This window comes from Ahaetulla prasina, chromosome 2 (genome assembly GCF_028640845.1).
Source record: "Ahaetulla prasina isolate Xishuangbanna chromosome 2, ASM2864084v1, whole genome shotgun sequence".
Taxonomy (NCBI): Eukaryota; Metazoa; Chordata; class Lepidosauria; order Squamata; family Colubridae; genus Ahaetulla; species Ahaetulla prasina.
The window spans coordinates 151,030,044-151,043,334 of NC_080540.1; the positions used below are offsets into that span (position 1 = coordinate 151,030,044).

Consider the following 13,291-nt stretch of genomic DNA (forward strand, 5'->3'; position numbering starts at 1 on the left):
TATGATTATTTCAGAATAACTGTAGGGGCATTTTCAAGAGAATGTTCTCAGTTCCCTACAAGATTTTTCAAGTAGTCTTCTGGGCACTGTGGCATTTCCTGGATGTATAAGTATCTGTCAGATGAGATGTATTAATCACATACTGTTCAGAAATGTTATAATTAGGAGACTGCTGATATTGTTGTAACAACGGTTCATTAAAGTAAATCTGAATTCTAACAAAATTAAGAATAGCTTCACCACTTGCAAATTCTCCCACAGAAAGACATTTAAAAAAAAAATTAAAATCTGACAGTAGTTATTTATTTATTTATTATTCACATTTTTATACCGCCTTTCTCCGAAGACTCAGGGCGGTGTACAGCAAATAAAACGACAATACAAAAACCATTTAAAATACTATAACAAAATTTAAAAACTTATTAAACTGCTGTATACTTAAAGCTATTAGATAAAAATATAAAGATAAAACCTCTCTTAAAAACCCGCTAAAATCCCTAATTATTAAAATCAATCAATCAGGCCAGCCCCGCTTGGTGGAAGAAGAAAGTCTTGAGCTCACGTTTAAAGGTCTGAAGATCAGGGAGAAGACGGAGTCCCACTGGCAGCTCGTTCCACAGAGCCGGGGCCCCCCCAGAGAACGCTCTTCCCCTGGGGGCCGCCAGCCGACATTGGTTGGCTGACGGCACCCTAAGGAGGCCCTCCCTGTGAGAGCGCACTGGACGCACCGGACAATGGGAGGGAACAGGCGGCAGCAGGCGGTCCCGTAAATATCCCGGTCCGATGCCATGGAGCGCTTTAAAGGTGATAACCAACACCTTGAAGCGCACCCGGAAGACCACCGGCAACCAATGCAGCCCGCGCAAGAGAGGTGTTACATGGGAGCTACGAGGAGCTCCCTCAATCCCCCGCGCAGCCGCATTCTGTACCAGTTGGAGCCTCCGGATGCTCTTCAAGGGGAGCCCCATGTAGAGAGCATTGCAGTAATCCAGGCGGGAAGTGACGAGGGTATGAGTGACTGTGCATAACGAGTCCCGGTCCAGGAAAGGGCGCAATTGGCGAATCAGGTGAACCTGACAAAAAGCTCCCCTGGCGACGGCCGTCAAATGATCTTCTAAAGACAGCCGTACGTCCAGGAGAACGCCTAAATTGCGCACCAAATCCCTGGGGGCCAACGATTCACCCCCCACAGTCAGCAATGGGGTAAGCTGACTGTGCCGGGCTGCTGGCATCCACAGCCACTCCGTCTTGGATGGGTTGAGTCGGAGCCTGTTCGTCCCCATCCATCCAGTTACTTTTATGCAAAGCTTCCTTCAATGAAGAATGAACTATTCAAACTCATTGTGAATTCTAGTGTTTCTCCATTATTCCTTCAAGCACATGCTAGTGTCTGCTATTAGAATTTTGTGTTGCCTCCCTCTAGCTGGAGACCTTACCTCCAGATACCAATGAACTATAACACCCTAGCTAATAGTGATGGATGCTAAGAACCGTACTTCAGCAACATCTGGAGATCTACAGGTTCCTAACCCATTGCAAACAGATGTGCAACCTGGAATGTAGGTAATTCCAGCATACCTCATGAACCTTTCAAAATATCCACTGATGTTGATGAATTCTAAATGTGAGATGTAATTAATAGAAATGTGGATAGCCATTTCTCCGCACCAATATGGCAGCATTTAGGTAAGGAATTGCATGGATATAGCCAAAGCATGGCTATATCCATGCAAATATTGTTTGGCTCCCTGCTCGTAGAGAGCTACAACTGATAGCAAGTGGCTCTACTTATGTGGTTCTTGGGAAAAACATTCTCCAAATAACACAGGGAGTTGTCTCAGTTTGAGGACTTCCCTCCTTGCTCCAAATAACACATTATGGGAAGACTTTAATGTAAGGCTTCATATTAATCCAGCATATTTACGTCAATATGTCCAGATAGTATACTGGAACAGAAGAACTGGTGCTGGCTCTCTTCCAATACTCCCCTTATTCATCTTACCAGCCTTGCTATATTGAATCAGAAGTTCTAAAATGACACTCCTTACATGTGTCTGAATGAGAATATCCCTGCAGGAGTTAGCAAATTCTGTTTATTGCAATCCCTCCTCAAAATAATAAATGAATATGCATGGCAGTCTCCATGTATAGAACTAATGATTTCATTCAGTTTCTGGCTGGCAAGAAATAAGTATATTGCTTAATTTTAGCTCTAGCACTTAAGACTTATGTACCACTTCACAATACTTTACAGCCTTCTCTAAGCTGTGTACAGAGTCACCATATCGCTCCCCCAACAATCTGGGTCCTCATTTTACCGGCGGCGTCGGAAGGATGGAAGGCCGAGTCAACCTTGAGCCAGTCAGGATCAAAATCCTGGAAGTGGGCAGAGTTTGCCTGCACTACTGCATTCTAACCACTGTACCACACCATGGCGCTCTCTAACAATAGCATTTGAATCTACGTATCATGAGCTGTTTTCAAACATTGTGATACTGCAGGTGTATGCAGGCAAAACAAGGAGTTTTGACAACACTCAACACTGGTGAACATGAATCAAGACTCTCATCTTGAATGAAGTAAGGGTGAGACCCCGGAAAAGCAAGGAGCACGGTTCCATCTCCCATTCCCTGTACTGAATCAAATTTCTCTTCAGTACTCCACACATATTGACAACCTGAATGGAAAAGGCTGTGTGTCACACACATGTGGAACTCCTCACCAATGGTGCCAAAAAAAAAAAAAAATCAAAGAACCTCTTACTTTACCTGGCCTGGGTGTATTTTGCATGCAGTTTTGGGAAACCATGGTCGGGTGGACTGATGTAGATGCTCTGTGGCTGAGGTCCATGACAGATGGTGAGGCTGAGGTAGGTTGCTGAAGAGCAGGCTGATGAGGGCTGTGGTCGTGCTGGGCTGGACTGGGTGGGATGCCATTTTCTGAGAGAAATTCTTCCAGGTCCATGTATTCCAACTGGAAAGTGTCACCATCATAGGGAAGTGTCTTGTCCCATAATGTAGGCCCCAGAAAAGCAGACTGTGGAACAGTGGCACTGGTACTGTCGTCATCCAGTTTTTTGTCCTTGTCTTTTTCTTTATAAAATGCTAGAAAGGGAAGGGGAAGGAAAGGAAATGTGAGGAATTTTTAAGCTAGTTTCTTGCTAGGAAGAAAATAAAGAGAACCCTTTTGTTCTTATTCTGTTTGGGGTGCTATGTTTGGAACACAATTAAAGTCTCCGGATACATTTTTCACCTCATTAAGGCCATTGTATGTTTTCCATCTCTGCTTTTAACTTGCAATTCATCTGCATTCTTGGCTTCAAGCAATTGCAAGCTTCAAACAACACCACTCCAAGATTTCATCAGCATGAAGAACTCGAAAAATTGCTCAAACGTCCATAGTGGAACATGTCATATGGGATTTGCCTGATCAAATCCTACAGAATTGAAATTACTCATAATTGTAGGGTTTATATATCTGTGCTAAGCCATGGTTTATTAATCTTGGTTTCATTTAAGCTACCACTAACTAGTATTGCACAACACAGTAAGCCAGAGTTTAGTAACCACAGTGGCTGCGTTTGTATACATTACACAACCCAAATAATAAAAACAAGATTATGGTTTCTGCAATGTATGTACCCAGTTACTACTTCAAATAGGTTTAAGAACAGAATACACATTGTGTTTGTAATGCATTGCTAACTTGCTTCAAATCAGTTTTGAAGGGCAACATACCACATTTTAAATATAAATAAATAACCTGAAGATCATCAGAGCTGATTTTTTTTAAAAACGGTTTTTAAAAACCCAATTATCTAGGTGAACATTCATGCTAGTTAGGAATTCTGGAAATGCTATCTCAGTAAAATAGTCTAATTTAGTCCAATCTTCATCATTTGCTGCTTAGAAACTAGAAATTCATAATGAGAAGCTATAAAACAAGCCAAACATTACCCAGGGGAATCACAACTGCATTTCACAAGATTGGTTAAAAATAAACTTGCAGCAACAACAGAGAGGCTGGAATTATTAAACCCCTTTTTAGATTCTTCCTACAACCATTTCCAGATTTGTATCTCCCCTTTCTTCTACTCCTATGCCTGGGATTGTTTTGAAATGCATGCTTGTTTTGAAGCCAAGAACCAGAACTTTTTGTACACTGTGTAGGAAATTGCAAAATTAATTGTAATCCCCCCTCTTCCTTGGTTGATTTTTCTTACAGCAAAGTAGCAATAAAATGGTAATTACAGATCTTTGTGCAACTTGTAGGTTGTTTCTTCGTATTCACTGGATTTAGACTCATTACGCTGACAAATAACTATTGGCAGTCACTTCCTAAATTTGTAAAGGTAAAAGGTACAGGTTTCCCTTGCACATATGTGCTAGTCGTTGCCGACTCTAAATTTATAAGTAATCCTTAATGCATTTCTCAGCAGTTGGTCATCCTCTTCAAATATATTTTATATGAACATTTACCATTCGTAAATCCAATCTTTCAGCACTGGAAATATTTCAAGTTGTTATCATAATCTAAAAGAACTACCCAAAAAATTTTCTTTTCAGAATGACACATTACATTAACATAATTAATCTTGATATCAAATTCTTGTGTTTGGGGGTTTTTTATGGAAAAATGTATGTATTGGTTCATAGTCAACAGAAATGAGATGAGTCTAAACTACACTGCACAAGTATTAAAATATAGGTGATAGGGAATATTACTTAGAAAATCATAGAGAATTGTTGAATGCTATACAATGCTTAGCTATTATTGACTTTTAACTGCATTGGAGTTTAATGGTTAGGGAATTTCAACTTTATTAGAAATAATTCAAGGTTTAGATTTTATTCTTCTGAAACCTTCAATTAGAGGTTGAATTAGGTTTTACTAGTACCTTTAGGGGGAAAATACATGTTGCAAGTTCTGATTTCAGGAATGCAGTAAAATTTCTGATTCATGTATAAAACAAGTCTCTCCAGATTTTTTTTAAAAAAAAATGAATATAGGCTTTAAGTAGTCTATGTGTATTGGTGGGGAGCTGTGTGTACACATTTATGGATAAATGTATGCCCCCTGTAATGCAGAGAAAAGCAGTATGGGGAGGGCCTACAGTTCAAGCCACACACTTTCTTCAAAATCACCCACACAGAAATAAAAACGCTCTGACTTTTAAATCAAACAAGGGCAAGAGTTGCTAGATTCTGTAAAACCATTCTGCAAAATCCGAATTTACCTGAGAGAAACGCCACTAAAAAGGGGGATTTACTTCACAGAAGTGCACCATACAAACACTCTGACCCGAAATTTCCCTCTTTTATGACATCTTGGCAAATTGTGGTATCGGAAGGCACTTTACCCCAAAGAGCAGCTCCAACGTACCACGGAACCTGCCAACCAAAAATAAACTATCCAGTGCATAAAAAAGTACGGTCGCTTTTCACCCTACGCTATAAACACATCGCACGCGCTAATTTTTTTTATTTATTTAATATATTTTTTTAGCAAAGAGTAATAAGCTATTGCAGCCTGTTTTTGCTTTGTTTGTTTTTTTTAGGCATACTTACTTGAGGGTAAGTCCAGTGTATTGAGTTGGACTTATCTCCGACTAACATACAGAGAGGCAAAAAAAGAGGCAGGATTAGAAAGAATCGTCGTTACCACTCGGGGTAATCCTAGGCGTGTTTACAGGGAAATCAAACCCCGCTTGATTCAGCAGAACCAATTCCCAAGGATCTTTGAAGACTGCAACTGCAGCCTCCGGCGAGCCAGAAACAAAAATGCGCGCTTCAGATTGCGCGGAGTTCTCCGCGTCCCGCCTCGACGCGCTAAAAGCCCCTTTATTCCCAAAAGCAACGCTAGGCTTAGACGCGCGCCTCTGTTCTCACGGGCTCGGCCGCCGCTTTCCGTGAAACTTGCGCACGGCTTGCATGCCTTGCAACAACCCGCAGGACCACAAAGCGGGGCGGAGGGTGGGGGCAATAGGGAAACCCACCGCCAACACTCCTCCTTCCCCTGTTACACACACACACACATACGCACACCATCTCTCTCTCTCTCTCTCTCCCGCTCACCATCTTCGTGATGCAGCGGCAGCTTGAGCGGGTTTTCCAGCAGGGATTTCAGCACCCCGTAAGTTGGGGGTAGGAAAGATGGGTTCAAAGGAAGAGGTCGAGCCATCCCTCTTTCGCCCCTCCTTCACTCCGCCAATGTGGTTGAACTAGTCAAAAAAGAAGAAGAAGAAGAAGAAGAAGTAGAGAGGATGGAAAGAAAAAGAAGAAGAAAAAAAAATCCCAAATCGATCTTCCTTTCGGTTACGGGCGCTCTTGCAGGGGAGAGGTGTGCGTGTGAAGGGAGTGTTGGTTTCAGACGACTTCTCTCCAAGCGAATCGGGGCGTCCCTGGATCTCCCTCTCTCTCTCTCTTTTTTTTTTTTTTTTTGCATCAATAATAGCAAACTAGACCGAGGAGTTGTTTTTTTTAAAAAGAGAGAGAGAGAGAGAGGGAGAGAGAGAAGAAAGGGAAGGGAAAAAAAAAAAAAAGGCAACCCTACCGGCCAGATTAGCCAAACGGCGCTTTCGAGCTTCTCTCGCTCCTCCCAGTCCTAAGAGCTTGGCTGGGGCCACCTGCGCCGTTCTCAGAACATTTGCACACCCATGTGCGGACACGGATCAAAATGACGTCAGAGCTAGCGCAGCTCCCCCGGTAGGCGGGCAAGGGAGGAGTTGGCCAGGCTCCGGGCCCTCGGAATTAATCTTTGGGTTGCCGCCGCCGCTGCTTTTCATTCCATTGCTTTTGCTCGCTGGTGTGGGGAGGCAGAGGCAAAAGCGGGTTTCTGCTGAGAAGGAGGAGGGGGGGGGACCTGCCTTCAGGAAAGGCCTTTTTTAACCCATGAACAAAAATAAAATGAAAATAAAGTCCGTGATAACTTTAAAACCAACGGGGTTCTTTTAATTCATTTTTTTTTTTTTAAATTCATTTAAAATGCTTTGCTACCGACCACTCGGATTTCAGGGTGGAACCCCCATTTACGGAAAGGCAACAAGGTTGCCGCCAAAACCTTAGAAAGCCAAATTTGATTCATTCACCTACTCCTTTATATTTAAAAGCTAGGATAAATGTTTTTTAAAAAAGGAATTTGCTGACCACCCAAAGGATAGCAGAGCCAGCCAATTCTCGAGGGAGGACACTCTGTTCTGGTCCTAATACAGAGGCTGCCATCAGTGGAAATGTGGTTCATTTGCCTATTTCTCTAAGTTCATACAAGGTCGCGCTAGGATGCAAAGCTTGGCTGCTCGAGAAGAGCCAAACAAGGCCATTGGCCTGGTTAATACAGCTGGGCAAGGCTTCAGTTTGGATCTCTAAAGGTTCTATGGAAAGCGGGATTTTGCATCTGCCTGCAATATCTACTTAGGGGATGGGAGACCACTAGGAGATCCCAACCTACTTTGGGGTAGGTTGAGGGGGGAAAACATCCTGGAAGAAGGCAACTACAAACTACTTCCATATCCTGCCAAGGAAACTACCGGTATATAGATGTATCCACATGGTCACCAAGAGTTGAGCTCAGCTCAGAGGCTTGATCTGATCTTGTACAAACCCAGCGGTTGTGGTAAATTGCTGTTTTCTGATGAATGCAACCTCAGAGTTAACTGACTAAGCCAGTTAGTCATTCTATTAACCATAGGTTAATGTCCTCAACCATCTCAGTCAATGAAAACCCGTAAATCAAAACGTTGATGAACGTATCTTTTCTTTTATGTACATTGAGAGCATATGCAACAAGACAAATTCCTTGTGTGTCCAATCACACTTGGCCAATAAAAAATTCTATTCTATTCTATTCTATTAGAGTGTGCCAGAAGACATTACTTTAGCTATTTCCTTCCGAAATATTTTGGACCTGAAAGAACAAAACCGGCTCTCTGAATTGGAATTTAAGACTTTTCTAAATTGGTGCCACATGTGTGAAGCAGCTAGTGATACCACAATTGTCATTGTTAACAGAGGCTTCTAAAACCTCAAGAAAGGATTAGCTTATTTTGCATGCAAGAAGCAACATCTGTTCTTCATTGTGGGAAATTGATTTTTTTTTTACATAGGTGTTTTTATTGCAGCAAGCTAACCTAGGAGGCAATTTTTAAAAAGAAAAGTGGTGCAATGGTGCTTCCTTTAGGTCTGAATGTTTCTGGAGGCAGCACACAGTGCCTGGAAATCCCCCACACACCCCCAACTCTTGAGAAAGACTTGTCAGCTGTTAATTTTTATACCTGCTCATGTGGTATTTCAAATACTTGCTTAAATAAACTTCAGAGCTTGGTATTTTCTTTTGCTGAGAGCGACTTGCTGAATCTCTCTCCTGCCTAATCTTCCATCACAATCAGGTTCCACCAGACTTCCCTGCCAAAACGCTCAACTCTCCATTCGTTGGTCAGGTATTTTCTTAACTTACATTCACTAAGCAGGGCAAAATTCAAGAAGCCAACGTTGAACTATTCAGTGGCACTCCATCCAGTGAGAAAGTACCCAAAAAGCTAGTGAACACTCATCCCATACTCCATTTATTCATTTCCCATACTGCATTTACAATGTGGCAAGTTTTGTGAGGTGCTACTATCAGATTCACTTTGAAGCTTTCCAAAACCTCCTTCATTCTACTCAAATTCCATTGCAATCTGCAACACTTTATCCTGGCTCCATCTCTGAAGAAAACCTCAACTGTCCAATTGTCAACTATGCTTACAAAATATTTTCTAACCTTCCAAATGGGCTGGAACTACATTCCCCAAATCCACGGCCTTCACTCAAGCTTTTCAGGCTTTCAGAAACAAAAATCCTGAACATGGACTGGAACTCCAGTAAAAGTATTGTGGATTATAGGACATGGTTTTATCTTATGGTAGGGATCCACTCTGGCTGGAATTAATAATCCAACTGGTCCAAAAGATCCTTTGAACTATATAGTGATCCACAATAGCTGCCTACGTTGCTCTCATGGCTCAGATTTATACTTTATATATGCTTTGGGTTCACCATGGATTATGGAATAAACCACAATAATGGTTCTCCATTATTTCAGACCCAGCCTGAAATATGAGTCTGGGGATTGTGGGACTGCGGTGATGACATGTGTCAAGACATCACCTCCTAAATGACATTTATTATGCATTGTATGTAATCTGCATCCTGATATGACTAATGCATATTACATATTTTGCATCACTCCTTGCAGTGATGTTACAATGTTTCATGGCTTCTACCGGGAGAGGTCAATGAGAATAATCTGTTGCCCGGGATCCAAATTAAAATGATTAACAAGCACCTGTCTAGCTTTTGCTTTACTACATACAGGGCATTTCAAAAGTTGGCAACATGAAGATGTGTGGACGTCAACTCCCAGAATTCCCCAGATAGCATCCACAGGAGGGGGCAAAGGGAAGCAAATGATAAGAGGTGCATTGTAAAGTGATGGTGCAAATACAACTGCTACATTATTCGGATGCAAGTACGAATGGTAGGTTTTTGTCTTATGAAAGCAGATTGTTGTCATTTGTGCCTGATGAGCATACAGTGGATACCTAGACAAACATTACCTGAATACAGCGAGTAGACCATGTAGTGCTCTCCAGTTGGCTAGTATCACCCTCCTTCATTCTGATCATAGCTATGGAGCACTCTGACAGCCCCTGGTGTGCTCACTGAATGCAATGGCCGTCAGAAGGTTCCAGAGACACTGTACATACTTCTGGGTTTATACTTCCGTAGCTTAGGGTTGACCGTAGTGTGGTTTGTTTGCATTTGTTTTAAGGCTCCCATCATCCTCAGGTGTCAAGGGGACGCTACATGTTACTGATGTTTAAGAAACACCTACCCCCCCCCAGTTTAGTTTAATATGTAATCCTAGCCTAGCTGGCAAAACCATATGCATATCAAAGATGACATGCCAGCATTCACAATATCCAACAACTATTCTCGAAAGTATGCCCCATTCTTGTGTGATTTTTTTTGAAGGCCCGGGAGACCACACTCAGCCTCCAGGCCCTCCCAAAAATTTTATTTTACCTGTAGTTCATGTTTTAATGATTTGATGCTTCTTTATATAATATGGTACATAGCACTATACGATTGGATTGTATTTTTTTAAAAAAAAACAAATGAATATGTAAGTAATTGTTTTGTTTACGTTTGGGTCACCAGAATCAAGTCAAGCATGTTCCAAATTTTTGACATGCTGAGCCCAAAAGTTGCCATCACTGTCCTAGCCAATGGCAGAGTGGCAGAAATTGTTCTAGGACAGGCCACCCGGATGTCCCAACCACTGCATCGTTTTTCTTGGTGCTTCCATTTCATGGACAGCGACATAATGCTGACAGATAACAGGAGTTTTCGAGAGTGCTGGAGGAAGATTTTACATGGTTGCTACGTTAGCTCTGTAGCTACAACAGAGCTCTGTAGCAACTTCTCCTGAGATACTAGGCACTCAGAGTACCACATTTGCATTATCCTAGTGTCAAATCTGGCTTATCTACCTATGCAGCGGGATCATAGGTTCAACTTGCTCATCTCTAAAGTGACTGACAGTTTTTATCCTTTCCCTTCTTTTACTGCAGCCTGACACAGCAGTTCATCTATCTTCATGTGTGTGCTTCTAAGATTTTTAAAAATCTTGTGGGGAAAAAGAACATTACGGATTTTTTTTTTTTAATGGATGAATCCATTAACATTTGCTCTATCTTTTGTCCTTCATAAGCATGAAATCAATAGCACTTTGTCTCTCTTTAAGAAAATGAGTAAATTAGATTTCACTGAATGTTTGAGTTCTTGGAAAACCACACATTTAGGGGTTCTCCCCCATAAAAAGGCTATGGAGAGAGGAAAATAATCTACCCCATAGGAAACTACTATCTTAATAGACCGTGCAAAATAATATCTCAGAAGCTATTGATGACCCTTGAGCAGAAGTACTTGATGGATTAATTGGAAAAGTTGGGCATAACAAGGGCACAGAGAGTTCCAAACCACCTGCCCAAGAAATAACCATGAGAATAAATATTTTCAAGTGGGGAGGAAAGACAACTACTTGTACACAATCCAACCCCAATCCAAATTGCTAGTTATTGGACACCAGGTTACATAAACCCAGGGAGATCATTGACAGGAGTGAGGGTAATATCTGGCATGGGTAGAGTGGGGATCAGGTGATGAATAATGCATTTTTGTTTGATATGCACTTAAGTAAATATGGGAAGAAATCTTAATGAGAATTAAGGCTAAGAGCGAAAGAAAATAAACAGAAACCTAATCTCTGGGATGAATAGAGAATCTGAGAAATACCGATAAACAATATTAATCTGTGATTAGGATTAGAAAAAGGAAACCTTGAGAAGGAAGGAAGGGCAGGACGACTGTACTTTCTTCAGTACACTTTCCGGCACAAAGCAAAGCACATAGCAGAATATTAATATGTGCAATATGATATTTTGCTAAACAGGAAAAGGAGGCAGGCTTTTGTCCTTGATTGACTGTGAAACCAGCTCTTGATTGTCGGGTGGGACAAGGCAAGTCTAAATACCAAATATTCCAGCATCAAAATGGGCCAGGATAAAAGAAAGATTTCCCACTGGTACAGTAATCTAAGCTTTGAAATACATGTTATATTTTTACCTTTGACTTCCAGGCATGATTTTAAAAATTACATGTTGGTTGATGTTTGCCAAAGCTACTGTAACTCTCGCTGCCAATTCCATCAAAAATTGTCCAGGAATAAACCTCACAAAATGATTTCCCGGCAAAAATGCAAAGGAGTTTGCTTCATTGTAAGTTAAATAGTGAAGTAGAAAATCAATTAAAAAAAAAAACACCCCACAATTAATGAACTACTTGATCTTTCATTGTCATGCATTTATTTTTCTTCTTCATTTTTCTTCCGGTCTTTCTCCTAACAGTTACCTAGGAGCAGAAACAGATGCATAATTAAAAGACCAAAATCATGGAAATATATTCCAGGACAAACTTTCAAACTAATATATCTAACTTCATCTCATGAAACATTGCACCAATTCTTAGGACTTTGGGAAGAAGTTAAAAGTACTTTTTAAAAAATAAAAAATAAAAAAAATGTGTGTGAACACTGAAAGTAAAAGCCTGAGCATTTTTCTATCTAACACTTTTGCACAATATGTGGAAGATAAGCATCTTTAATGCTTTCAGCTCCTTTAATAGCCTTCCATGGGGACCCAAGAGAGCGATTTGTATCCACTTGGAAGCTCTGAGCACATCCTCTTAATCCCAACTTGCCATCAATTTATGGTTCCAGACAAGATGTGTTTAGCAATCAATATAGATTGGTTGATTTAAGTACCATAGCAGATTTTCAGAATCTTTTTTCCAGCTATGTATTAGTTGTAAAACACGAGACTATCATTTTCTTGAAAAATGGTATGCAACTATGTTGCTGCCTAAAAAGGGAAGACTGTGCTTGGCTGCCAAGAACTGATCTAATGACATAGCTAAAAATCCTTGTGTTCCTTTATTATATTATTGTTACGCCATTGAGGACTCTTATTTATTTGGAGTCAACCAATGAGTCCATATTTCATGGCATTATGTTGATTGTACTAAAGTAGTATGTAGTGTACACACCCACACAGTGGCTGCGTTCATACAAGTCATGGTTTTGTTAACCGTGGTTTATGAAATTAATCAGTTGCTTATGTTCACAGATGTAATTATAAACCATGCTTTTTAAATTACATTGTCTGAATTCACGCAATGTGGTAATACTAAACCACATATAGTATAGCAATATCTGTACTAAATGACATTGTCATGAGAAATGTCACTTGCATGATGATCCTATCATGCATGCATCACAACCTGCTTCACCTTGCCTCACCCTGTGGACACCCATGGCTTAGTCACTGGATGAACTGAAACCATTGTTCATGCCTCCAAGGACAATTATGAAAGGTACCTAAGTTTCAGATGGTGTAGGATCAAGTTATTATTAATTTGGACACATTATGCAAAGCCCCAGCTCCCTTGGGAAGTCCTTATTGCTAAGAAAGGTGGAAGGAAAGAGAAGAGGAAAACCAGCAGGAAGAAGGGTGCATTTGATTTCAGAAGCAATTGGTATGAAGTTGGAAGACCTGAAGGATCAACTTGGACCAGATCATCCTGGATACGGTCCGTGTGGGATTACTAGGAGGCAGCACCAATTTGATGGCATATACTTAAAGGACAACTAGGAAATTTGCCACAGTTACAGTACCTGAAAAACACACCAGTGTAAT

At 40.9% G+C, this 13,291-nt stretch overlaps 1 protein-coding gene across 3 annotated transcripts in view; it reads right to left on the minus strand.

The window, feature by feature from the left end:
• The window catches only part of HLF (HLF transcription factor, PAR bZIP family member), a 73,163-nt gene extending 66,454 nt beyond the window's left edge, over positions 1-6,709 (minus strand). Inside the window, exons 1-3 of one of the 3 annotated variants that reach the window (XM_058165708.1) lie at positions 6,553-6,709; positions 6,075-6,220; positions 2,769-3,104 (exon numbers count right to left, since the gene is read on the minus strand). In XM_058165708.1, the coding sequence (XP_058021691.1) occupies positions 2,769-3,104; positions 6,075-6,180 (442 nt within the window). In that variant the 5' untranslated portion in view covers positions 6,181-6,220; positions 6,553-6,709. Of the gene's footprint in view, positions 1-2,768; positions 3,105-6,074; positions 6,493-6,552 lie in introns of those variants that run through there. The other 2 variants (XM_058165710.1, XM_058165709.1) reach the window with 2 other exon arrangements.
• Positions 6,710-13,291: the final 6,582 nt, after the last annotated feature.